Genomic DNA, 26193 nt, shown 5'->3' on the forward strand with positions numbered 1-26193 from the left:
AAATGTGCTCAAACGAAATAATAAAATGTAATGAATTATATATTTTTTCCATAATCACGTCATCCTTATCCAAGATATTGGGAAAACCTAGATTTAATTAATATAATTATGTATAAGTAATAGGTATACTTAAAAAATAGTATAAATTTAACTAAAAATAGAATATAGAGTAAAATACTACTTCAATCCTACTACTACTATTATGGTAATGCTATAATATCAAAAAATTATTTTCCTAATTTTTTTTATCCAACTAGTTCATCAATTGACAAGTCCATGCCTAAATCTATCTAATACTACTATTATTCATATACTGATTGTAATATCTCACCAAATGAAACTACGATTTTTACAAAAGTGAAATCGAAATTATCAAGCCATAAATCTATACATTTCTTTTTAGTACGTCCAACTTATTCTGTATCACTATTTTGATAAAATACAACACACTTTCTTCTACTTTATTCACTCTACCGTTTGCATACTTCTACTTTATTCTAGTTCTATTTAATACTACTATAGTGTGACAAATCGAAAAAGGTAGAAGTGGAATGATAAATCGGAAAAGGCAGAGACGTATAAAAGGGCATTGATAATTAGGAAATGTTAGTGAAGCTGGAATTAATAGCGATAGCGCAAGTGGCCGAACTTGGTTACAAAAATGTGGCAGAGCACATGCTTGAGACGCAAGCTTATTTCTCTGCAGCTGACTCACCGCTTACATCACGTGCATACCCAATCCAACTATATAACCGCCCCTCCACCGCCTCATTTCCCCATTTCCACATTCACTCCTCTCTCTCTCTCATCATCTTATCTCTCTACAATTCATTAATTTCACACTCACCTCGACACATTATATTTCTCTCATTTTATCAACAACAATGGGAGGTTGTATATCGTCGGACTCCGATAACTCTACCAATCAGAAGCCGTGCGCCACGGTGATCTCTGTTTCCGGAGAACTGCGCCGGTATCCGCTCCCGGTCACGGTCTCGCAGGTGATCCAGTTCGAGACGTCGTCGCCGGACTCCGTCTTCCTCTGCAACTCCGACCGCCTCTACTTCGACGATTACGTCCCGCGACTCGACGCGGCGGAGGCGCTGGAGCCGGACCAGATCTACTTCGTGATGCCGGCGTCGAGGCTCCAGAGCCGCCTCGCCGCCTCCGACATGGCGGCGCTGGCCGTCAAGGCGAGCGTTGCGTTCAACGATTTCAACCCGCGGCGGGGCCGCAAGTCTCGGATCTCGCCGGTTTTGGCGGCGGAGGAAGATCCGCAGTCGATTCATCAGATTAAAATCAACGAAAATTCGTACGTTCAAGTTAAAAGCGGAAGGAAGTCTTCGTTGGGCGGCGTTCCGAGATCCGGCTCCGTGAGGAAGATGCAGAAGCGACGAGCGAAATTGGCAGTTCGATCCTTCAGATTAAGGCTCAGTACGATTAACGAAGGCTCCGTGCTCCTCAATTGATTGACTTTGCATACCATTTGTGGAGGTTGTGGATTTCATTCTTCCACTCAGCTGTAAATAATTTTGAGTCCATGTCGATCCTCATTTGGAAATGGAAATTCCAGGAATCTAGAGAGTTTTTATTAGGTTTTTTATTGGGGGAATTGGAGTTGAAGAAGAAAACAGAGGTTGAAAATGCATATTGATTAGCAGTTTAGGAACAAAATCAACATGTATTGATACGTTTGTAGTCTCACCGTGTCTGTGTATTAAATAATACGCGCGCTCATGTTCATAGCATTATCATATAAACAAATGATCATTGTCAATACATTGTGCCGTTCTCTTATTCCTCTGTGTTCCTTCCTTCGTCCCCTATTAAGAGTCACACTTTTCTATTTTGGTCCATCCCTAATTAAGAGCCACACTTCATTTTTACTCACACATTCCACTAATTTTTTCAAACTAACTTTTCTTTACATTTCTTAAAACCCTGTCTAGTCAAAGTGTGACTCCCAATGGAAGACGGAGAGAGTATCTATTCTACATAAATTTAAAAAAAAAAAAAAACTGATTTTATGTAACATACTATGCGGACATTTAAAATTATCAATAGTTTCCAGTAAAAAGAGGATTAGTTTCTTCCACGTAAAATTCTAATATTCACATTGCAACTGAGATTGCACAATATAAATAGCTTAATGTAAGTCAAAAAATCTAAAATTGGATGTGGAGTATGCTTCAAACTTACCTATTTTACGGCGAATACATTGTGTCACATTTCCTAAATAATTATAACTTTAATTGAACGCGAATATATATAATTTTTAATCTATATACATTGCTGTTTGGTATACTAGATAAAATAGTAGCACAATATAATCTAAGATGAAGTGAGATAAATCTTATGAATCAAACATAATACAAATTTAATCATGGAATATAAGTTGCGAATCAAACACTTGTGCAATAGACTAAACTACTATTCCATATCAAGAATGTTATCGTAGGGAGAGAACGGTCAAGACAGGTCGCACGCTCCTCTTTCAATTTGACATGTTGACTCGTGTGAAACTGAAAATTAATTATTTTCATTTAATTTTGTGAAACAATTTATTAGTAATAAAATTCCCCAGCCGGTTTTACTAAGTTATACTCCCCTTAAATAGCTTGATTGCAAAATAATGTTGTGCTACTTTTTATCGTTAGTTTTGTAATTTTGCTCCTGTAAAATTTACAGAGTTGGAATGCAAATTTTCCACTTCTGTCGTAACACCCATATAGTGACAGGTTAAAAAAAAGATGGAGATCCAATTACGTGGGGGCTGACGTTGTTATCCAAGTCAATTGACCGTGTAGTCTCCATTTTAATTAAAACTTGGTCATATATCTGGAAACGTAGCATTATTAAAATTTGATACTACATGCTACGATTTTTCAATACGTGTACTACTAAAGCATTTGAATATCGATTTCCACATATAATTGGCCGCATTATTATAATAAGTATGTACTTATATAAACAAATACTACTACTATGTTATTATATTAGTGGGAGACAAAAGTAGAAATTAGAGTTTAAAAACCAGCTGAGAAAATATTGGGCAATACCAACTAATCAATCATTTTGCAAGAGACTAATGGGGCATCAAAGCAAGTTGGCTACTCATTTGATGTTGTAGTCTATAATATTTTAAGGGAGTCTGTTTAAAACAACCACAAATTAGGTTTCATTCATCTTTACCAACACAAATTCAAGGTAATATGTGTATAAGTAATAAGTGTATTGTGGGTAGTTCAAAGGGAGATGTCCAAGAAATGACAAATTATTTGAGTTTAGGACATAACATTAAATCGATCTGAGAGCATTTGAGATTGGCTTCGTTGCATAATGAGATCAAGACTTGTAAATCAATATTGTCCAAAATTTAATAAGGGATCGATCGAGTGCACTAAACATAACAGCATCCACAAATTTCAATTATATCACATCAAACACATCCGCTTCCTTAACCTGAATACTTACAAAGACAGAGTCCTATTATCCACAAATCCACTCTTAAAGACCGAACCACCGAACCCTACCAAATTAGGGCTTTTAGATCAAGTTTTTTATGGATAAGATACAAAAATTTATAAATTATTTTCGCCTTCATCACGAGCCTATTTTAATTCATCTGAAGGTAAATAAGTCATACTAACATGTTACGAAGATTTAACTTCGTTCCAGAATATATTACTTCATTCCAGTAGGTTTTTACTTCATTCCAGTACGTAAATGTGGTTTCACCGTCGGGTGCCGTTCTTTCTCTCTACAATACCTATCACCAACGCCATGGCGCTAATATGGTTTAATAAACACATGGAATAATGTAATAAATTATTGGAATGAAGTATGTGTAGAAGCATTTGAAGTACAAAATGAAGTAATAAACCTATATAATGAAGTAAAATGGGTTTGTAATGAAGCCGAAAAAATTTTCACAGCAGCACATCTCATCAAAAAACTAGATCTAATGGCCCAGATTTGGTCTCTAGTTCGGTCTTTAAAATTGGTTCGACATTGATCACAACTCTCTCTCTATATATATATATAGGAGTATGAAATTCAAGACACGATCGGGATCGAGTCTTATGCTTTAAATTTTGATGCATCATGCATGGATACACATTTATCTTTTCCAAATTCTAGTCAATGATGGAGAAACGACTAATATACGGTATATACTCATCCATAGGGTTGTATTATATACCAAACTAGATTTAAACGCTAAACGCCAATGTCCTTTCTACATGAATGAAGGTTATTCTCGTCCAAAGTAGAAGAAAAATGGACTAACCTATCTTGAATATTTGTATGTATCTATCTGCATAAAATTAGACCAATTAAGATGCGACATTGTATGACAGAGGTTGGCAGTAATCCAAATTCCAAACTCAACTAACCAAAACTATGGGAATTAAAATTATAAGTTGGTATAATTGTAATAGATGATGATGAAAAGTGTTTTTTAGTTAGTTAGTTTAACCAACCGTTTACCCCCCTTTTCAAGAAATTGTCACGCTTAATTTAATTTCATGCATCAGAATATTTAGGGCTCAGATTCATGTGAGTGATGTATAAAGAAGTTGTTTTAGTTTCGATCCAACAGTTTTTTTTAGGTGAATTAGTTATACTAGAATGAAGTTATAATTGTAGGTCTCAGTCAATATCAGTTAATGTTTGTAACCAACCAAATAGTCTGTTTCTAGCAACTGTTGAACTGTATTTAAATTATGAGTCTTAAATTATTTCAAGGGAATCAAATGAGTTTTATGAAAGAGACTTTTTCTGTTGACTATCTTTATTATTGCTTTTAGTTTTGCACCGGAGAACCAGCCAACCCGGGACCGAAATCTGGCCTCTGAATTTATATTTCATCTGCACGTAAAAACATAGTTCCATTTATGGGCAGAACGTGTTTTAATGAGAAATTAGTAAAGTAAATAGAAAAAAGAGAAGGAGAAAAAGTGGAAAAAGTTAGAGAGGGTGATAGGTGGGTAAAATAAGAAATAGGAGAAAAAATACGAAAAGTACGAGAGAAACTTTCTATATCTAGAAATTAGATTATTTTTGGAAGGTGTATAAAAATTAGTCTAAATTTAGAAATTTAGAAAGTTTCTAAATTTTGGTATTTTTTATAAATTTTTAAATTGGTCTAAAATATCACAAATTTTACAATTTGTTTGATACTCCCCCAACCTAACCCAAATAATATATCTTTGACAAAAAACTTATTCTACGTGGACAACTGCGAAATGTTTATGATATGTCAAACCACTTTTTACGTTCGTGGCAAGTAGGATAAACCGATAAACAACTAAGTATAAGAGCACGATGATTTAATATTGCCAAATAGGATAAGAAGTCCCTTCGGGGACATCCGATAAAATTGGAATGATACAGAGAAGATTAGCATGGCCTTTGCGCAAGGATGACACAGATAAATCGAGAAATGCCAAATAGGATAAAAAAGCGCACGTAAGTTAGTATGATATGGTGATTGACCTGCCGTGAAAAATAACAAACAAAATTTAAAGTTTGTGATGTTTAAGACCAATTTTTATGTTCGTATAAAATATCAAAATTTGGCCAAAATTTATGATTTTAATTAGAGACCATATTATAAAAAAAATACTCCATGAAATTTAAACCAGTATAATTAAGAGTTTAAGACTGCTTATCAAGAAAATTCGCCATTATTCTCGCTAATGACAAGGAAGAAAGGCGTGGATTTGCTGTGATCAATTACAATAGAAGGGGGTGGATTTGCTGTGATCAATTACAATCGGTTTTGCAAGTGTAGTTGAGTTTAACAATTTTTTTGAATAGAATGTTGAAAACGTGGGGAATAAGTGAAAGGCTTTTTTAGCTTTTCATTTTAAAGATTTATGGCATTTCATCTTGATGTAATCTCCAACTCCATTAAGAGATATCTTGATTGTAGATTCTTCAAATGCTTTCTTCTTGCCATAAATAAGTGGAGTTTGGGAGAGGAGAATACACCAAAAATATCACAAAACAATTCTCTTTTCTTTCTCTTTAGTCCTCTAGTATACTAGTTTGCAATTGAGGACATTGCATTGCTAGATTCTCGCCTTCAAGTCAAGTTCGTTGGTGCCTACGAGCTTAAGGTACTTCTACTCGATAGGAGGAAAATAGTTTCATCTTTAGAGACAATAGTTAGCATTATGTAACTTTCGTGATATTTATATTGGTATATCGTTTCATCTTTAGAGACAATCGTTTCATCCTCCAAACGAGATCTTAGGGTTAATAGTAGAGGACCTATACATCTTTAGTAAATTCACCTTCGTGTGTTGGATCCATAACTATTGCTTAAGTACTATATATCGTTATTCTCTTCCAATTTAGAGTAATTATTATACATTGATATTGTGTTCCTTGTATCCTAAAATATAAACATATATCCAATCAGTCATTACAATGATATTGTGTTACTTATATCCTAAAATATGAACATATATCCAATCAGTCATTACAAATTCATTGAATAAATTTGCAATAGTTAAAACTTGAAATTTATATGTGTTTGAGGGGGCGTGAACCGATTTTATCGGTGTGGACAATGCATGTTTCATGTAGGGAACACTTTGATATAATGAATAAATATCTCGTGCCACCAAATAATTCGTTTCCCATCCATCAATACAACCACAAGATTTTAGTGTATCCTAAAAACAATTTTCAATATAAACATAAGAAAAAAAAATAGGAGTCAAATTAGATAAAAGATTGGAGTCCCCATACTCCCATTCCCATAGTATATATATAAAAATGTGGACCCCGCTGGTTATTTCCATATCCCTTCCCATGGAGCTAATTATTATGTGTGTGCGTGCGTGCGCGCCTATGGAATAAATAATAAATATCTGTTTATTCTTTAATATTTCCACTTATTTTTATGATGCTACCATAAGGTCAAAAAAATAGAAGAAGAAATTTAGTATCTTCTCCGCATGTAAATTTTCCATATAATTGAAGTAGAAGATCAGAAACCGACACAATAAATCAATTTTACAACCTTCTTCTTGCCCAACATAGATTTATTTCATCTTTAATAGTTTTTCACGTGAATTTCTAACATACAAGTCAATAATTATAAATATAAATTGAAATGAGTTAGTAGGTTCGAATATGAGAATTTTGACTTCTAAACTCATCCATAAAATTTTAGCATATTTATTTAAAAAAAAATTAAATATAACATGTCACATGTACTAACAAAACATGATGCAGGTGGTATAAAATGAGTAATAAAGTTTAAGGAATTTTGAGGGCAATATAAAAAAAAAAGTAAGTAAAGAAATAATGAAAGAAGAAGATGATGATGAGGTTCCACGATGAAACCTCCGGGCAGCATAATTACCAATTTGAGCGGTTTAATGTCTGTCTAGTCTCTACCCACTGAATGTGAAGCTATTTATCATGTCTGCGATCTGTGGCGTTGTGGGTCACCTCCTATTTTGTTTGCTCCTCCCACATACAGACTATTTTCGCCACGCCATCTTTCCATCCATGCCCTGTCCCACCTTGTGATTCTGCTCCCACTGTCGGTGCTTCCTTATTCATTTATTGGGATTCTCCTTGCAAATCCTAATCGACTCCTCCTCCGCCTAGGGATCATGTCGCCCACGCCTTCCCGCCATCTCAATCCCGTCAGTCTACATTTTCCCTACCTCTTTTTTACATGCATCTCTATCTAATGCTTTCATTTGTGTGAAAATGCCAATTTGTAGTAATCAGATTCAATGCCATGCCACTGCTTCGAATTTCAATCCCACTTTGCATTTTTGTTTCTGCAAATCTTTCCATGTTTTAATGCATTTTATCTTCCTCAATCGTACTTCTGCAACTTGTGTAATTGTAGTGGTTAAGGAAATGGCTATTGTTTATACCTCATTTCCAGACCAATCTCAATGATTTGATTCACAACTATATCAAATAATCAGTATCTCACAAATAATTTCATCAGAGGTTGCTCATTTCTAACTCTCTTAGGGAAGGTATCTATCTACCTACTATTCTATTGATCAGGGAATTACTGCTTCTTCTGTAACCCGTCCCTGTTTATCGTCTCTGTATTTTTTTTACTTTTTATGAACTAATTTAGTTATTTGGCCCTGTTTGCCGCAGTCTTCATCAGATTTGGTGAAAGAAATCAATACACTTGAGGTTCAAATAGTACATTTGGAACGCTATCTTCTTTCTATGTATCGTACTTCTTTCCAGAAAACTATCCCAAGTAATCCGGGACACCATGGAAGCCACATACAACAAATGACTGGAATACAACCATTGGTAACATCTGACCTATCATCCCGGAGAACAATGTCAGAAGTGTCCAAAGGCTATTGTGAACATCAACGGTGTTCGTCCCCAACAAGTGCTTTAACTGGCCCAACTGATACCGTTCCATTCACTACTCCAAAGTCATCATTTGCAAGGGTGATGTACTTATTACCTTGTTTCATATTGAATACAGTTGGCTTTCTTTCTACGCACTCACGTGTATTTGCTTTCGCATAGTAATTCATCTAATATTTTGATTGAATATGTTTGGTGCATTGCAGGAAAGGAAGAGTGCTTATTTTAGACGGCGTAGCCTTGTAGACCATCTTGGGAATTTTTGTGTTGGCGATGCCTGCATTTTCCCAGATAAGCTATCCGAAGACATTTTAAGATGTATATCTGACATCTACTGCAAAGTGGGCAACTCCGCACGAAGCCATAAAGGCTATTCAGTTTCATCGAATTCATCATTCTGCTCCTCAGGCACATTTTCTCCCAGAAACTTATCTGGCAGTTGGAGTCCTCAATGTCATGATGAAGTTTCGGAGAATTACAATATTGAAGGTCTGAAACAAGATAATGACCCTTATGCTGCGATGGTAGAAGTCCTGAAGATATGCTTAGATGACGAGAGTTACAGTTATGCTGCTATAATGCTTCAGAAATTTAGGTTTGTTTTTACAAATGTGCCATATCTCAACTCTATTTATGAAAAACCAGTAGGATTAAATGATATGTTTACCTTAAATATAAAAAGAGCCAAGTATGATTATGCTTTTGCAGTGTGAACATTTTCTTTTCCTTTATGTAGGTCTCTAGTCAAAAGTCTTGAGAATCTTGACATGAAGAAGATGAGGCATGAACAGAAGCTTGCCTTTTGGATTAATATTCACAATGCATTGACGATGCATGTATGTCTTTCACGCTTCTCCAACTTTGTATTCTGATCATGACCATTCCACTTACAATATGTTTGAACTTATGCTCGTATCTATGTTTGAGCGGCCAGAACCAGATCTGTTGCTAATTATCACATATAACCAGATAACGTTACTCCACTACTTTAAGTACAAAACAAAATGCTGACTTCTTTCTGAGATGCAAAATCTGCAGTCTGGTTATTCATTGCCTAAATGCATCATATTTCAGATTGACTTCATGTATTTTCAACTTCCTTTGCAGGCTCATTTAGCATATGAAAATCAAAACTACACAAAAAGCACTTTCATCACAAAGGTAATGGCTGATGACTGATGAGGGAGTTTTAATCGCTCAGTCTTTCATTAGATTTATCATCTGTGTATATGATATTTCCACGTGAAATTCTTTGTTCCAGGCTGCATATAACGTCGGTGGGCTCTGCGTTACCGCTTATGACATACAAAGCTCCATTTTGGGGTTAAAATCTCACTATTCTGCTCCGGTAAATATCTATTACTTCTTTCAGTATTTCTTGAGCTTGTGCATATTGTAATACACCAACGAGTACTTAGACATGAATGATCTTCAGTGTTCACTGTGTTCTATATTCTTAAAGGAAATATTATATGGTTTGCTGGATCATCCTCACTAATTAAACATCAAACAATGGATAATGAATGCCATACAGATTCTTCTCTTCTCTTCTCCATAGTTTTCTTGATTTAGCAACTTATTGACTTAACATGACATGCACAATTGCAGTGGCTTCAGACACTTCTCTCTCCAAGGAGGAAATTCAAAACCGGGGTCTCAAAACATGCTTATGCTATTGACTATCCCGAACCGCTTGTTCATTTCGCACTTAGCTCAGGAGCACGCTCTGACCCTGCGGTAATGCATTTGTTAGATGTTTCTTTGGCTTGCTTGTTCTTCTTCCTTTTTTTGCAAAAGACTGAAATTAGTCTATTCTTTATTCCTGCTTATTCTCAATACTTTTGAATGATTTGGATTGTAGATTCGCATATACTATGCAAAGAGTATATTTGAGGATCTGAATGCTGCCAAAGAAGAGTTCATACAAGCTACAGCTTATGTTCATAAGCAGAAAAGGCTATACCTGCCAAAAATCTTGCAGTATTATGCAAAGGATATGTCACTTAGCACAGCTGCACTTCTGAAAGTTGTAGGAGACTGCCTACCTGAATATCAACAGAAATTGATTGACAGATTCCTGAAGGGTCGACCGGAAAAGTGTTTGTGTTGGCTAGAGGAAAGTTCGTCTTTTCGGTATTTGATCCATAAAGAAATAGCTGAAACGGCATGGTGATGATTTTATCAGTTTTTTAAAGGTAATTATGATGCATAGTTTTGCAGTTTTGAAGGTTTTCTGTACAGAGAGATTGTCTAAGAGTGATGCAGATTTTATTGGCGTACTGATAGAAAAAATAAATATGTTTTGCTTATGAGGTTTTTGTACCTTATTCTGAGAGTGTTATGAGTTTGAGAGGTATTTAAGTTAAATAAAAAACCCCTTTTTCTTTCAGTTATATATGGACTTGTATGAACTCAACTTGTACTGTGTGTATTAGTTTCATCACCCTAAGTTTATTTCATTTTTGGCATTCAATATACTTTTTGACTTTGAAGCACATTTGTAAAAAACTTGTACTACTATTAATTTTCAGTGTCACTCGATACATTATGATAATATCTATAGACTATAAGCGATAGAGAAAAGAAAGTTAGCAGTTTCTACTTGAAACATGCTGACTGGAGTTTCACATATGTATCCCTAGGCTAATGCAACATCTCGGGGTATAGATTAAATGGTAGAATTCATCTAAAAAGACTAGATTATTAGACGAGAGAGCAATGGTTTCAGTCCGTAACAATCGATCTTTCATAAAGCCCAATGTCCTTGTTGGCCACGGCTGATCCGTAACAATCGATCTTTCATAACAAACTCACGACCTTGCACTGAATGCCGCGCATTATTTGTGGCCCTGTTGTTGGATCTTAGTATGGTGATCTTAAGACCATCTACATTGGTGATATGATAACAACAATCACATTTATGCCTCAATTCCATTTTTAGTTGTCATGTAATATTAACCAGTCCCATTACACCACAATTCAAATGATCAATTTCATCATTATATATTTAATTAAATTTATATATTTATATAATCAAAATAAATGAATCAAAATTAGAAAATTACTTGAATGAATACTGAAAATGATAATTGATTAAACACCAGAAAATACATGGTTTAAACTCCTAGTAGCAGTATTACTTAATGAAATAAACTTCAATTGTTGCATGCTCAAATTTTTTGATTAGATCGTGTTGGAGTTGCCCGTAAGTTCGTTCCTCGTGTATGGAAGCCTCAAGCGCACATAATATCAAAATTGCGGTGGTGCGCCCTAAGTTGGACTGTAGCTGGAAATTACTGAACTAGAATCCTTCTTTCTCCTTGTGAGATAAATGTGTTTTCTTTTGTCCTCGATTAAAATTTCATGCATTATATACAAGCATACATTATTATGCCAGCGGAGCATGATTGACCTAGCATGCCTGGAGCACATTGAAAACTCTCGTGTAACCTCTCACCTTTTAAAAGAATAATGCTCTCTTTTGATCAATCGATTTAATCGTCTTCACGAATACATGTCACTTTGGATAAATGTTATCTGTCGTGTACACCATGTTGTATTATTATTAGGATTGATACTAAATTATCTTATTGTACTAAAGTACGATTATCAACTTTGGACAAACACATCAACTTCAACATGAAGAAAAAATAATTTTGGGGGAAAATCGGGAAATTCCAAAATTAGTAGCATGTTTATATTTTAAAAGAGTTTGGGAGAAAAACGCAATTTTATTAAACTAGATGCAGATTATTCTAAAATTATTGGGCAATGTAAACAAAGAATTTCTATTATATCGTACAACAAATTCCGAATAGATATTGTACTACAACCAAACATAAAACAGGCGAAATCTGTAAAAAGAAGACGACGGTTTTGAACAAGGGAGACATTTGGATCAAGCTCCGACGACCTGCCACCGCCACCATGGTATCCTGCTCATTCCCCACCTTTCTTCGATTCTCCATTTTCTCATTTAACATTTGTTCATTCTCATTCCTTGCTTGTCGACGTAACAATTGGTAATTTCCGCCACTCTTCACTTTCATGATCTGATTAATTGATTAGATCTCCCCTCACTTTCTCTAACTATTACTACATGATTTAATCGCGATTTTAAGTTCCGACGTGCACCTGTTATCTTGGATGGCCAGTTTGTTTGATTCATTTTTGCATCTGCTGAGGGGTGGAGCAGGAGATGGTGTAGGAAAAGAATTTTGTGAGCTAGTTAGTGAAAGAAAGAAAAGAATTAAAATTTGGGCTTACAATCGTATTAGCAAGCTATCGACATGATCCTTGCAACCCTAGAATTCATCAACTAGGATCTACTTAGGTACAATAACGGGAACAATATATGTGCAGTGTGAAAAGGCACCTAATTAGGTAAATTGAGTGTTGTGTTTTTTTGCACTTCTTAGATAGTAAGCTGGTTTCTATGTAACTAGAGTATTGCCTTGACCATGTCTCTTTTACCTAGTCCATAAGTTGATAAAATCCCACTATCTCCTGCTGCTTTCTATTTTATGAGCTTCATATTACTGTCTATTAATGATGTACTACTATTCTTGTACTTTTCCATTATTTCAGATTCACTTTGTTCTTCTCATTAGCAGACAAGGGAAAGTAAGGTTGACAAAATGGTACTCACCGTATTCTCAAAAGGAAAGGACAAAGGTATATCCGTATATGTCTTTACAATGATTTATGATCAAGAAAAAGTTCATCTTAATCACTAACCCTTGTCACGCTTGGAGTAAGTTCTGTCTTCCCTTCACTCATGTTGCGAATGTAGAAATTGAAAACATGGAACTACACAGGAGTTTATTTCTCAACTCAATTTGGACCTTGTTCCTAGTTCATTCAAACTATGTTTTCATTGACAATCTTTGCAAATTAAACTAACGGAGAGGTTCTTCGTCGTAAAGGTTATCCGGGAGCTTAGTGGTATGATTCTCACCCGAGCCCCTAAGCTGTGCAACTTTGTGGAATGGAGGGGATACAAAGTTGTTTACAAAAGGTAGTATGCATTTTGCATTCTGTTTAAACCTTTCCAACATTGTTTAATATAATTCATAGTTTCATACACCGCCCTTTTATAATGTGCACAATTAATCATTTGCATCTTACTACTTACTTGACAGGTATGCTAGCCTTTATTTCTGCATGTGCATTGACCAGGATGATAATGAATTGGAGGTCCTCGAAATTATCCATCATTATGTTGAGATACTAGATCGCTACTTTGGAAGTGTATGGTTCAAACTTAAGCAACTATTTACTTCAAGATTTTAATTAGCTTGTGATATCATGTTCAACACGTTATTTGTTTTATTTTTAGGTCTGTGAGCTGGACTTGATCTTTAATTTCCATAAGGTATGTTTATGTTGTCTCAGCTGTTTCTGAAATGTTTGGAGAGATTTATCTGTCCAAAATCTGTTGAGAGTGAGACTTCTATCTGTGCCTTGAGTTGTTAAGGCCACATCTATTCTCCTAAGCATGGTTTATTTACTTAGTAATGGTATGCATACATAGATTCATGCTGACAACTTTATTGTTACTAATTGTTCTTATGTCAATTGTGTCAGATGCTTTTCTAGGATTCTGTGGTCTACATGTTTTAGGACTTATAAATGTCTCACGGGTTGTTAGTATGAGAACCTTTGCTATATTTTTGGAATTGCATCTCAGTATTTGATCATGGGTTGGAACTTTTATTTGAACAGTATAAGTGCTTATCTAAGAAACTCTTAATATAGGTTTTAACTTGGATGTTTCAAGCTAAATTTGAATTTTATTAGGAATATGTAGAAAGTTTGAATTCTTTGGCATAGCAAAAGAATGAGTTTTGTTTGTCTATCTCGATGATAGCAGTGCTTAGTTGCCTATGAAAAGTTCTAAGAATATGGCCATTGTTAGTCATAATGTGCAAGTACCATATGTACCATATCAATTTGCGACTCCTGGAACCAGTGGTGTAAACATGTTAATTTAGTCTACACTTGTTTTTGGATAAACTAGAAACTCCTCTTTGATCTAAGGTTTGAGTTATTTCAATCCAGATATATCCTGTCCATCTTAGATCGTGTGACCTTTTGCTTTTCTGATATACCCAGAGTGTTATTCCTTGTAATCCTGGAAGGTACTAACTGATGGTCTTGCCTCCTTACGTATCCCTTTATGTTCCGGTTCTCATTTTGGTCTTGACAATTGACACTAGTTGTTGTAAAAAAAGTTCAATGTCTATTATGGCTTCCAGGACTACAAGTGTAAAAAAGTGGTGTGTCACTTCTATGTATATTCTTCCAGAATATGACCTAGCTATTGCCTTGCCTAATACTCAAAGTGCTCTTCTTTGTCAGTCGCTCAGGGCTTGGGTTTTGGATCTGATTCCTCGTACACCCTGTATTATTTTTGAGAAATTATAGATGCTAATTAATTTAGAGATTCAGTCATATAATTGGATTGAATCAAATAAAGCCAACTATCATAGAAGTCAGGCAAACAACTTACACATAAAGTACTGCAACCCTCATCACTTGGTGAGAGAAGTTACCCCGTGCTCTCGGTGGGACTCAAGCCCCCTAAATGTAATTTCTCGTTTATTTCTAGTTAAAAATATTGATTGTTTTTTTTTCATTTCCTTTTCTTAGTGTTATGTTGTGTACTCTCTTTATAAACGACCTAAGTTAAAGCCTCATATTAGTCACGTATCCGACAAACTGCTCTTTTATGTTTGATGGTAATAGTTATTCTTCTTAACTATTTTTTCTCTTTTTTAATGGTAAACAACATATATAAATACATAACTCACAAGTGTTTAATGCAGCCACTTTGTGGCCTTTTTATCTCATTGTAACTCTCTAGGTTTAATGCAATGACAGGCGTATTATATATTAGATGAAATCCTGATTGCTGGTGAACTTCAAGAGTCGAGTAAGAAGACAGTTGCACGCTTAATAGCTGCACAAGTATGTTGACTTCAGATCTTATGAAAGATTGCCATTCTAAACTCTGTAGCCTTCTGAGTAACAACCAATTGTTTTACAGGATTCTCTGGTTGAGGCAGCCAAGGAGCAAGCTAGTTCCATCAGCAATATGATTGCTCAAGCAACAAAATAAGGATGTGCTGGTATCTAAACTGTTAGTATTATAAACCAAGTCTATAAGATTAGATTTATTTTGATCTTGTCAAGATCTGTGGTGACCTGAAGTTGCTCATTCTGTTTGATTTTCATACCCACATCTTATAATGCTTAAGGTTATCAACTCATTTTCGTGTCGTGTTCTTATTTTTTGGCAGGACCTAGACTTGTTTGGAGATATAGAAATTGCTGGTGCTGTTGTGATTTCGTTTAGTCTCAGGTAGCATTGCAAATTGTGGGAAAAATACGATCAAGATGATATTTGTATCGATGTTGAGATAACATGAATGCAGTGATTTGCATTCAATCGGAACCAGATATATTTCGTTTGGGCAAAGGAATTGGATACAAACGTAGTTAAAATTTCAATTTATCTGTGGGCTGTGGAAGAAAAACTTTATACCATCAAACTTATTTTGTGCAGCTTCAAATTTTCGATCTAATTAAAATGAGAGAAGAAAATATATTCTAAATAATATGCCAATTGTTGAATAAAGTTGAAGTTGATGTTGTTCAAATTTAAGTCTGTGCCCGGGCTTTGAAAATTGGCATGAAAAAGCATTAGTCTTAATATTGTTTACAGTTATACCACGAAGAAATATTTAGGATGCCTGCATGTATGAAATTAAAGCCTCTGTATATAAAAGCCTAATCAAATTATTATTAAATGAAAACATAAATTAGGGGAAACTCTAATTCCCAAACCTCGGCCACCAGGTGAAATCTGACCGACATAAGTTCAATGTTGCTGCTAGGAGCCCATCATCGTCTTTGGGAAAGCGATTGGGGGCATGCATCACACTATATATCCTGCACTGAGGCGAACAAAAGTTGGCCACGGTGCTGTATCTTGACGACTATAGACAATCGACAATAAAAGAAAATAAAAAGAAAAGAAAAAAAAGTTAGTGCTACTTGTTTTGCAACATAGATGACATTATTTAAGTTGTCGACCATTTTGTTACGTATGATTTTTCGACTCCAACAACGTGCTCCTTCCATTTCATAATAGTAAAGTCATTTTTTCATTTTCGGACGTTCCATAATAATGGAGTCATTTCATTTTTTTAAACAAAAGTAAACGCATGTCTTCTCACTTACTTTACACTCTCTTACTTTATTCTTCTTTATCTCTTTACCTTTTTCATTTTTAACTTTATTCTTTCTTTACCTAAGAGCACTCCCAATGGTGCCGGCTAAAAGTCGGCGTTTTTTCGCCGTCTATCGCCGAGTTATCGCCGACCAATGGGAGAGGTCGGCGATAATTCGGCGATTTTTCCTCCCGTTTTATCGCCAACTGGCGAAAAATCGCCGGATTATCGCCGACCACTGTGGGCGATAATTCGGCGATAAATATATTTTTTGTTTTTTTGTTTTTAATTTCCCCCCTATAAATACACACCTTCTCTTCATTCTCTCCCCATCCTCATCCCTTTTCTCTCTTCATTCTCTCCTCATCCTTAATTTTTTTACTTTGAATTTTTTTTTCCATTCCTGTACTATTTTTTTTTATTAATTTTCGTCGTTGTAATGTTTACCCGTGTTTAATACAACGAATTTTATTACTATTATTTGTTTTGTCTTATAAATTAAATTAGCTAGCTTTATTATATACAAAAATAAAACAATTAAATTAGTGATGATGTAAAAATGAAATGTTGAGTTAGGGAGAAATAAGGGAGAAACCATTGGAGCAGTTGGCTAAAAGTTGGCTAAAAACTGGGGATAAATTATGGTGCTGATGTGGCGCTGATCTGGCAGGAGTTAGGGAGAAATAAGGGAGGTTTTAGGGAAACTGTTGGGAATGCTCTAAGAGCATCTCCAATGGAGATAGGCTAGCCACGTCATCAGCACTAAAATTCCACCTGCCACATCATTATTTTAAGCAAATAGGCTAGCCTAAGGCTAGCCACATGGTAGCCGCAATAAAAATAATTCAAAAACAACTAAATTTACGGAATTAAATTTACTATAAATTACGGAATTAAATTTACGAGACATATTAATTTCATTTAAAAAAAAGTACATTCATTAAAAAAAATTACATAATAAAGAAAAAAAGGATCGTCGTGCAGTCTTCCGTGCCCACAACTCTTCAATTAAATCCTTTTGGAGTTGAATACGAGCATCCACTTGGCGCATGTTGGCATGTGCCTGGAGGCGGGCGGCTTCATCGTGAGGTACCCCACGTCATACGTTAGGGGTGGTCATTCCGTGGCTTGGACCGGTTGCATCGGTATCGTCATTGGCCCAATTAGTTAGTTGTACGTCTTCGTCTTCGACGATCATGTTGTGCAAATGAAAATGACGTGAAAATCGCGAATATATAGTGTTTCAAAAAAAATTTAAAATAAAAAAATAAAAAATTGCGCTCGCCGATCGCCAGCCTGCAATGGCGGCCAGCGCATAGAAATCGACTAATTTCTCGCTGATTCGGCGCTCGCCGGTTGCAGTAGTTCGGCTAGCCGACCGGCTAGCGCCGCGAATCGGCGGTGGGCTAGCCGCTATTGGAGATGCTCAAGGAGAGCAGGTATATAAAAAAGTATTATTATATATTTACCTTTTTAAAAAGTGAAATATACCCTTCTAAGTAACATATTCCAAAGGAAAAGGTATATAGAAAGGTAAATTATTTTTTAAAAATAAAATAATTATACAAAATTCATTAAAAAACATAAAATGTAATACATTCTCATATAACTTTCCCCTTGGAGAATGATTTTTTCATTTATAAAAAGGGCAAATATAGTAATTTTACCTCTCCATTGATGGAGAGGTAAAGATGCATCTTCAAAATGGAAAAAAGGTATAATACCTTCTCAAATACCTCTCTCATTGGAGAATGATTTTTCATGAAAAAAGGTAAATATGGTAGTTATATTAATTTACATCTCCCTTGAGATGCTCTAACCCACTTAACACAATTTTTTTTAATCGCGTATCGAAAAGAAACGCCTCTACTCAGTGGCGGATGCAGAAGTATTTGTTGATGGGGACTGAGATTATTAAATTTTGTTTTAAAGGATATTTTTGAGTAATTTAGATAATTTGTAGGGGCTTTACATTATAATTTATGCAAAATTTAAATAAATTTTAAAAACAATTAATAGAAAAAAAGTTAAAAAAAATTCATTGAGGGCTTAATCCCCTTCCCCAATACACTTGGGTCCGTCCATATCTCTACTACTATGGAACGGAGGGAGTAATATGATTTCATCTACATTAGAATTTGTGGGACAATTGAGAAATTAAATCTCATGATTTCGTATGCCATTATTCAAACTGCACATTTTGTTAGCCAATACTCTCTCCGTTCCTTATTAATTGATACCAATTGACTTGACACTAATATTAAGAAATATAATGAAAAATGAGTTGGAAAAATTAGGGAAATGTACAAGTGAAAAATAAGGGTGTGGTGTTGGAAGAAGAAAATCTCCAACCATTTACATTAAATTCAAACTTATTTTAGTGTAAATATCACATCAAATATGATTTTACTCTAATCGTTTACGCTATACTCAAATTTATAAGAATATTCTCAATATTACGCTTTTTTTACTAATAAAATTTAATTTTTTTTTGAGTTTTACTTTAGTGTAAACTAAAATAGGTATTATTTTTTTTTCCCAGAAGCTAAAAATGAGATTGGTTTTGGAGTAGAGTGTATAGGTAATTAGCTATGTATCCACGGAGATAGTCGAGAAGGAGGCTGTATAATCTAAAATTAGTGCAGGCGGCAGCGGCGACGAGAGTGAAATTCGGCAACTACAACTCCATAAGATTTAGTTGTGTGACTGGAATGGCTACAGCAGCATCGGCGCCCAAATGGGCTCAGAAAACCATCACCATTCCTGCCCAATCGCGAGGATGCCATCTCATCACTTCCAAGGTCTCTCTCTTCCTTCTTTTTCTTTCTCTATGGAGTAATTCATTCCTTATCAATCTTAATTCCACAGCTTTTACAAATTCAATCACAAATTTGTAATTTTCATGTTATTTCAATTTTCTCACCACGTATCAATCAATGATAGTATAATCGATATACTTTGTCTTTCTTATGATTTTCATTTAGTCGATTTTTGGCCCTTTTTTAGCTAGCCTCCTTTCCTTTTAATCAAGCGAAGCATAAGAAACTAGTTAGGGAAATGTTAGCTGACTTAGAAAATATTGCATTATGTTGCTTCACTATCGTTCATATTGTCTCAGATTTTGAAGGAGATTGGGCAGGATCTATCAGGGTTTAGGTGTGGTCTTGCTCATTTTTTCTGTAAGTTTGCCTTTCCGGACTCCTGCAAAAATCTGGTTTCCTTCTGAACTTCTTCACCATTTGGATCTGTCTGCTAATAACAGTGCAGCACACAAGTGCTTCTTTGACTATAAACGAGAACTATGACTCGGATGTCCGTGCTGACACAGAGACATTTTTGAACAAAGTAGTTCCCGAAGTAGGTTTGCTTTCTCCATGGTTATGCATGCTGGACATATCTTGTTTGATGATGATATTCACATGTTAAAGTTCTTGCTCTCAGGGAAGGTCTGCACCGTGGAAGCATACTTTGGAAGGTGTGGTCCATTCATCCTTCTTATTTTTATCAAATAAGATAAGTAACATAAGAAAGAAAGTATGAATTATCTATAGGTATCTTCTCTTCGGAACTTCATGTTCGGGATAGAACTATTTTCCACTAATTTTGTAATTGACAAGAAGCTATTGTGTGTTTGGAGATGCATCTTATAAAATATACAGCACATGTTTTTGATGCTTGCATGATAGCGCTGTCCATACCTGATGCTCTTAGTAATCTAGTTTATATACATGTGATACGTGTAAAAGGACCTCTTGCAGTTAATCCTCCTTATGCCAACTACAGATTACTAGTAGTATGGTAAAAACGTTGGAGCTGCTTTGAAATTGAGTTGCAATTAGTTTGAAAGCCAGAAGGGTAGCTTCACTTAAATGTCTTTACCAACACAAGAACCTTTAAGTAGAAATGAGGCTTGAGTTGCTTGTTGGCTAATGAGGTGGGCAATGTGTGCTGCATCATGTGCTATTGTCAACTTGAGTTCCTATACACATCTTTCAAAGATATTCTTCTTTGTTCTGTTTCCTGTTATAGCAGACTGATGGGAATATGGGGTCACAGATTAATGAGATTTCTAGAATATGTAAGAAATGCTTGATCATATATTCCATAGAATCATCTTAATTGAGCCTGTTTTCCTAGGTCTTATTGCAAACTTGTTTAACAAAAGTATGCCTTTATTTGCTTTAGGTAGTGTTTACTTGATAAAAGTAGAATCTTGATTATTGTACTTGATAAAACATACTGATTGGTTGTTAACCACCTTGTGTGATGTTGCAGGTCCGGATGACATGCCGGCACATATCAAGTCATCTATGTTTGGCTGCTCCCTCACGTGCGAGCTTCAACCATCTGTATTTTTATATATGTTGCTGTTTATTATTGTTGGCCAAAATGGCTAACAACCATTCCTTGTATTCTACGTGTGCAGGATCCCTATATCAGATGGAAAACTGAACATGGGAACTTGGCAGGTATATTCGACATCACTTTTGTAACCTCCATGAAGGAAAAGCTAATCTTAAAATAGAAGCGGTCTGCTTAGGTTATCCCCAAATGTAGTAAAATTTCACTAAAAATGGAAAGATCTGATTGATGATCACGTATGAAGTTACTCGTGGCAACAAAGACTATTCTAGAGTATAGTGAATACACAACATAGGAAATAAGTAAATTTCCTGAAAATAATGATTTAATTTTCAAAGTTGCAGGCGTCATTTGATTTTCCCAGAAGGTTGTCTCAATTAGGACTTATGCCAATATTTTGGCCTCTCCCTTTTTAAACCAATCTTCAAGTTATCTGCAAAGGTGTTCTAAAATGTACTTATGCTTGAATTTTTTTTTTCCTTTTTGGTCAGGGTGTCTGGCTATGCGAGCACCGTGATGCTGCTACTCCGCGCAGAGTCGTGGTCACCCTTAATGGGATCTAAGATTGTGTTCAACGCAGCAACTACCTTCTTCGTCTTCTTACTTGCTCATGAGTGCAGCCTGTCTTGTCTTTTGTGAATAGGTGTGCCCTAAGTAAGCAGAGACTTGTTTGAGTGAATTGTAATGTAAGAGATCTGTAATGGCTACCCTTCTCTTTTGAGTGCTCAAATATGTATATCCCAAATAAAATCCACTTTTTACTTCAGCATATTGCATTCAAAATTTCCAAACACCAAAAGCAACAAAAAAACTAAAAAGACTGTAGTATAAACATTAGTTCAGGAAAAAATGAAGATATAAACAATGTGAATCTTCGGAAGAACATAATGTTTCTACTAAAATACTCTGCCTGAGTTGTTACAAGAGAAGAAAATAGGTAAAACCAAAGTAAAAACTTATCAGCAGAATGTGGATCATGACTAAACAGTCATGGTTTTGGATAAATACATAATCACAAAGTTTGGTACATGATATCACTATACATGCTGTAATGATAATGAATAATAATGATATACACTAGTTGATCACTCGGCTGCCAAACACATACCACAATAATACAACAACAAATGCTCTCCCAATCCTTGATGCATGCTTTATGGTTGTCTCTGAGCACCAGGTGGTGCAGCTGGCATCGGAAAGTTACCTCCGGCAATCTGAGGAGCCTCCACATACGGGCTCTGTGTAGTTCGATAAGATAGTTGTTATAATTATGACATGAAGGAGCACATTGTTTAGGTTAACTAGGGTATAATAAAAGCATGAAAATAATATATGTTGTTAAATTTCATCTGGAGAAAGGGGAAGGGTTTGAGACGATGCTATACCGCGTTTAAATGGACATTATCATTGTTTACTGATCTAGCAGATGTGCTTGAAGGAGCATTGCTATGATTTGGTTCGCTTCCATTCAGTTTGTGACTTGTAGGATCAGTTGGTATGCTGTTACTACTATTAGCTGATTTCACCCCCTGGAAACAATTAGAGTAAAAGTTGTTTTACTCAGGAAACGGAAACTTAGAGCAGAAAGTTGATTAACATTAGGCGGGACTCAAAACTACCTGGAATATCTTGCCAAGAGTTTTCAAACCCTTTGCACGCATACGCAGGTCCTCTTTCTTGGCATTGTTTTCTTGTAGAACCTGAGAACATAAATGCATTGATAACTAGAAAGAAATTTGTTGTGTAATAATTAAAGTCGACATTCAAAAGAAACAGCTGTTGGCAAACCATTTGGCAAACACGAGAAAGGGTTGCTTCTATATCAGCCACATTAAGCTTCCAGAGTGAGTCGATCATTAACTTCTTGTGCGATTGCATGTATTCCTCAAGTTCTTCCTCTGTGTAATTTCCTTCAGCACTGAGCTGTTTTTTCATTTCTTCTTGCAGCTGAATTAAATTAATCGCACCTAAGGCAATAATTGATTTAAATATCATGTCATGAGTTGGTTGAAAACAGCATACAGACAATTTTAAGCTTGCGTATTTAACTAGGTAATCATGCCACTTCTGAGATTAGCTAAAATTAACAAAAGTTCCCACACTTTTAATTTAACAGTAGGTACCTAAACAAAGGAAAGGACAACTATATTGCTACACTGTTTTTATCTGAAGATAATTTACGATGGTCCCGAAATTCTGCTGCCCAGTCACCATTTGATACAGAGAGCAATGAAAATGCATTAAAGATACAGTAAATAACTAATAAAATCCAGAAAATAGTCATTCAACAGAACAAATTAGTCATTTCTATTGATGGCTGACTCTTAGCACTCTTGATATATCTATCCTACTACAGTATGAACTGGTGCTGACATAGAATCTCATTTATGTTATCACTACAAGGCATGACGACAAAGATTACAAGGAAGTTAAAGAGGCATAAAGAAATCAGGAGGAAAATTAGCTCCAGTTATCTCTCATTCTCATAGCAAAGCTAAAAGAACAACCCTTCGGGCCTGTTTGTTTGGCTTTGGCAGGATTCTACCTAAGAAAGTAATCTAGTTCCTCATTTTTTTAACTCTTTGTAGTCTTGTGTTTGTTTGATTTTTGATGTACAAGGAAAGTAAGAAGAAGCCTGACAACAAGAAATTAGCGCAATTTTCCAAGATTATTAGTGAGGGTTTTGAGTGGGTTATATTAGTGAAACTCAAATCTACACTGATATCATTACCAAATGTGTTTGCTTGGTCACAAAACAACAAATAGACGGAAGTCCAACAGCGTCTAGAATTGTAAATAGAATAATGCAGCTCAAAAAGCATGAATTTGATCTGGACAGACTAAGATGAGAAGTCGGCAAGTGCTTAATCAGACTTTAAGACCAAGTAAAGCAACTTATGACATCAGAAGAGTTTAAGCTAACCTGCTGCAGCTGTTACTTGGGATTTGATAAAGTGTCCTTTATTGCGTAACCACTCGGCAACAAATGGTACACCAAGGTACATCACCTTCTTCCCAAGCTCTTTTGCTGCCTGCCTTGCATATATATAGCCTATAGTGCTCAGCATATCCACGCCATAAGCTATGTAGAACATTGTTTCATCAATTAGCAAGTTTGTAGCTCCTCAAACAAAAATATAGCAGAAGAAAAGCTACTATACAAAGAAAAATAAAGGAATTTGCAACGGATTTCTCACCAGCGTTAGAGAGCCTCGACACTTCAGCCTGAGCATGGCTGATGAACTCCTCTTTATTTCCTTGGACATACACGTTGAGTCTATCTTTAAGTATGCCAGCAAGCTTCTCTTCCCTTTCCTTTTGGATACTCTAATTTTAAAATGAAAGTCAAAACTTGACGAAAAAGGGGATTTTGCTAAACAGAAACCAACAGAGGACTTTTGCAACTACAATGAACTACCACATCAAAAACTAAATGTTTTATCTCCATAATAAAAGGAATGCCCAGCAGTCATAAATTACTACGGTAAGAATAATGGTAAAAAATAACATGATACTTTGTTTCTTTGTGCCGAAGGTCCAAAGCTTGTCAAGGAGTACGTACATTCTACATTTATTAGCTGACAGGATAACCAAGGCACATCTAGCCACCAGAATATCATAAGGCTTAAACAATAGGCTGGAATGATGCTTCCCATCACACTAGTAAGTATTTTGAAAGGATAAAATGATTTATGCAGGTGCTGGAAGTAGGACTGATCAAATCAAAAGTCAAAACACATTTAGGCTGAACTCCTTGGCTACCAGTAAGTGCACGGAAGGTATCAATATAATACTACTATCATAGCTTACTAAAAGTTGAGCAACATTTTTTTGCACCAACATAGCTAACTATCAACTAAATGAACCACAAACTAACATAGACGCAATTTTGAGTAAGAATCAGATGAAATTGGTAAAATATAGAAATCAGAAAATATAAAATTAGCACATGTAACCCCACTTCCCCCTAGGCTCTGCAATTCTACTAACTACACAGACCTTCGAGTAAAAAATTGTCAGAATACAATAATGTGCAATATATAAAAGATTTACCCGCATTTTTTCCTGCAACTTTTTAGTATCAAACTCTTCTCCTTCTGTGAAAACATCCATAGAAGCCATCGATGCCATGGCAAGCTGGCCAATGTACTCCTCAAAAAGCTCGCTTCCAAACAGCATAGCAAAAATTGCAGCAGGATCGATAATTGAATCCCTGAAATGATCAACGGAGAATATTATCATAAATGGATGTGAAAACAACTAGGACAAAGCATCATTATAATGTCCAAAGTTAAATGTATGCAAGAATGCAAATAGAGTTACGTAGAAATTCCTGATTTCCCATGAGCATCATAGGCTTGTCTCTGTGATGGGTCACTCAGAACTTGATAAGCTTCACCCAAAATCTGAGAAAAATTACAAAAGAAAGAGCACACATATAGTTGAGCATTTCACCTACTTAATAACATGTTCAAATAAAACACCAAAAGATAAAAACTTGGAAATCAATAAGCTCACCTGAAACTTATGTGCTGCATTAGGATCATTTGGGTTTTTGTCTGGATGAACTTGCCTAGCCTACAAAAAAGCATTTCCAGTTAGACGCATAAAAATGAAATCCAACACTCCAATTCCTAAAATCACGCATAAAGTAAATCAGACTGATACATTCATTCAACCACATCCAATCAATAATCAGAAAAAACAATTCATACCATCAAGCCAGGTGAATCGAAAAACCATAGTCCCCAAAAATGAGTCCATACAAACTAGGGCACGGCTGAAAATCAAAATCAAACACACCTTGACATAATAGGCCTTCTTAATCTCAGCTTCAGAGGCCGTGGGGCTCACACCCAACACATCATAGTATTCGGTCTCTTTCACCATCTCCGCCACTCCAATTTTTTTCGATCAACAATAACGCTGAGCAAGCAATTCTCCAATGAAATCACTGAAAAGTTTTCTTCGTAAAATGAAATGGAAGTAAATCCAGAAACAGAGAAAATCTAAAGCAACAAATACATGAGGATGTGGTGACGAAAATATGCAGGAAGAGGTCAGCACCTAGGAAAATGGAATCGAATTCGACTTTACCGCCACAGTCGTCGTTTCCACCTGAATGCGCGTTGACTAAACGACTGATGTAAGAAATTTATACGCTTTTTGGCTTTGAATGAACCTTGTAAGAAAGATCGCAATTATATATCTGGAGTGTATT

General features: G+C 35.5%; 5 protein-coding genes and 1 non-coding gene across 10 annotated transcripts; 5 read left to right on the forward strand and 1 right to left on the reverse strand.

The window, feature by feature from the left end:
- The first annotated feature begins 771 nt into the window (after nucleotides 1-771).
- On the forward strand, nucleotides 772-1797 carry LOC125220433 (uncharacterized). The gene has a single exon (XM_048122602.2). It carries the CDS (start codon nucleotides 885-887, stop codon nucleotides 1467-1469), a length of 585 nt encoding a protein of 194 aa, XP_047978559.1. The 5' UTR covers nucleotides 772-884; the 3' UTR covers nucleotides 1470-1797.
- Nucleotides 1798-5355: 3558 nt separating this feature from the next.
- LOC125185729 (U6 spliceosomal RNA) lies at nucleotides 5356-5458 on the forward strand. Its single transcript, XR_007170231.1, has one exon. It is a non-coding gene; the product is annotated as a U6 spliceosomal RNA (small nuclear RNA).
- Nucleotides 5459-7522: 2064 nt separating this feature from the next.
- On the forward strand, nucleotides 7523-10835 carry LOC125218586 (uncharacterized). Of its 2 annotated transcripts, none has more exons than XM_048120279.2 (8): nucleotides 7523-7667; nucleotides 8146-8457; nucleotides 8583-8971; nucleotides 9113-9212; nucleotides 9484-9537; nucleotides 9638-9724; nucleotides 9985-10113; nucleotides 10238-10835. In XM_048120279.2, exons 1-8 carry the CDS (start codon nucleotides 7635-7637, stop codon nucleotides 10547-10549), a joined length of 1416 nt encoding a protein of 471 aa, XP_047976236.1. In that variant the 5' UTR covers nucleotides 7523-7634; the 3' UTR covers nucleotides 10550-10835. The 2 variants fall into 2 exon arrangements, with proteins under 2 accessions (XP_047976236.1, XP_088923813.1); XM_089067687.1 differs by lacking the exon at nucleotides 7523-7667 and adding an exon at nucleotides 7683-8015.
- Nucleotides 10836-12148: 1313 nt separating this feature from the next.
- LOC125217629 (AP-1 complex subunit sigma-2) lies at nucleotides 12149-15888 on the forward strand. Of its 2 annotated transcripts, none has more exons than XM_048119150.2 (8): nucleotides 12149-12306; nucleotides 12964-13050; nucleotides 13302-13393; nucleotides 13518-13626; nucleotides 13715-13750; nucleotides 15259-15345; nucleotides 15425-15517; nucleotides 15678-15888. In XM_048119150.2, the coding sequence occupies exons 1-7, from the start codon at nucleotides 12304-12306 to the stop codon at nucleotides 15494-15496; spliced, it is 486 nt and encodes a 161-aa protein (XP_047975107.1). In that variant the 5' UTR covers nucleotides 12149-12303; the 3' UTR covers nucleotides 15497-15517; nucleotides 15678-15888. The 2 variants fall into 2 exon arrangements, with proteins under 2 accessions (XP_047975107.1, XP_047975108.1); XM_048119151.2 differs by having other exon boundaries at nucleotides 15425-15506.
- A 3291-nt stretch (nucleotides 15889-19179) lies between these two features.
- LOC125222138 (secondary thiamine-phosphate synthase enzyme) lies at nucleotides 19180-21738 on the forward strand. The gene is made up of 7 exons (XM_048124610.2): nucleotides 19180-19411; nucleotides 19729-19789; nucleotides 19873-19967; nucleotides 20052-20085; nucleotides 20886-20940; nucleotides 21037-21079; nucleotides 21464-21738. The coding sequence occupies exons 1-7, from the start codon at nucleotides 19322-19324 to the stop codon at nucleotides 21533-21535; spliced, it is 450 nt and encodes a 149-aa protein (XP_047980567.1). The 5' UTR covers nucleotides 19180-19321; the 3' UTR covers nucleotides 21536-21738.
- Nucleotides 21739-21845: 107 nt separating this feature from the next.
- On the reverse strand, nucleotides 21846-26189 carry LOC125222136 (chaperone protein dnaJ 10-like). 3 transcript variants are annotated; one of them, XM_048124605.2, is made up of 11 exons: nucleotides 26040-26189; nucleotides 25776-25926; nucleotides 25491-25550; nucleotides 25296-25378; nucleotides 25026-25185; nucleotides 24170-24299; nucleotides 23896-24054; nucleotides 22761-22939; nucleotides 22592-22672; nucleotides 22358-22501; nucleotides 21846-22210 (listed from the first exon to the last, which is right to left on the reverse strand). In XM_048124605.2, the coding sequence occupies exons 2-11, from the start codon at nucleotides 25860-25862 to the stop codon at nucleotides 22127-22129; spliced, it is 1167 nt and encodes a 388-aa protein (XP_047980562.1). In that variant the 5' UTR covers nucleotides 25863-25926; nucleotides 26040-26189; the 3' UTR covers nucleotides 21846-22126. The 3 variants fall into 3 exon arrangements, with proteins under 3 accessions (XP_047980562.1, XP_047980564.1, XP_047980563.1); XM_048124607.2 differs by having other exon boundaries at nucleotides 25776-25898; nucleotides 26040-26182; XM_048124606.2 differs by having other exon boundaries at nucleotides 26070-26174.
- Between the last annotated feature and the right edge of the window lie 4 nt (nucleotides 26190-26193).

The sequence above is a fragment of the Salvia hispanica genome, chromosome 1 (genome assembly GCF_029641045.1).
Source record: "Salvia hispanica isolate PSC_SH4W2 chromosome 1, Shi_PSC_v1, whole genome shotgun sequence".
In the NCBI taxonomy this organism is placed as follows: Eukaryota; Viridiplantae; Streptophyta; class Magnoliopsida; order Lamiales; family Lamiaceae; genus Salvia; species Salvia hispanica.

Excerpts from the sequence above, each read along its gene's own strand:
- LOC125218586 (XM_048120279.2), top strand. The coding sequence starts at position 7,635 with ATGTCGCCCACGCCTTCCCGCCATCTCAATCCC. Across the intron at positions 7,668-8,145 it reads CTTCCCGCCATCTCAATCCC|TCTTCATCAGATTTGGTGAA; the intron begins GTCAGTCTACAT and ends TGTTTGCCGCAG. Across the intron at positions 9,725-9,984 it reads AATCTCACTATTCTGCTCCG|TGGCTTCAGACACTTCTCTC; the intron begins GTAAATATCTAT and ends GCACAATTGCAG.
- LOC125222136 (XM_048124605.2), bottom strand. The coding sequence starts at position 25,862 with ATGGTGAAAGAGACCGAATACTATGATGTGTTGGGTGTGAGCCCCACG. Across the intron at positions 25,186-25,295 it reads GGGAAATCAGGAATTTCTAC|GGATTCAATTATCGATCCTG; the intron begins GTAACTCTATTT and ends TGATCATTTCAG. Across the intron at positions 22,502-22,591 it reads CTCTTGGCAAGATATTCCAG|GGGGTGAAATCAGCTAATAG; the intron begins GTAGTTTTGAGT and ends AATTGTTTCCAG.
- LOC125220433 (XM_048122602.2), top strand. The coding sequence starts at position 885 with ATGGGAGGTTGTATATCGTCGGACTCCGATAACTCTACCAATCAGAAG.
- LOC125217629 (XM_048119150.2), top strand. Across the intron at positions 13,394-13,517 it reads TACAAAGTTGTTTACAAAAG|GTATGCTAGCCTTTATTTCT; the intron begins GTAGTATGCATT and ends CTTACTTGACAG. Across the intron at positions 13,627-13,714 it reads TAGATCGCTACTTTGGAAGT|GTCTGTGAGCTGGACTTGAT; the intron begins GTATGGTTCAAA and ends TTTTATTTTTAG.
- LOC125222138 (XM_048124610.2), top strand. The coding sequence starts at position 19,322 with ATGGCTACAGCAGCATCGGCGCCCAAATGGGCTCAGAAAACCATCACC. Across the intron at positions 19,412-19,728 it reads GCCATCTCATCACTTCCAAG|ATTTTGAAGGAGATTGGGCA; the intron begins GTCTCTCTCTTC and ends ATATTGTCTCAG. Across the intron at positions 20,086-20,885 it reads GTGGAAGCATACTTTGGAAG|GTCCGGATGACATGCCGGCA; the intron begins GTGTGGTCCATT and ends GTGATGTTGCAG.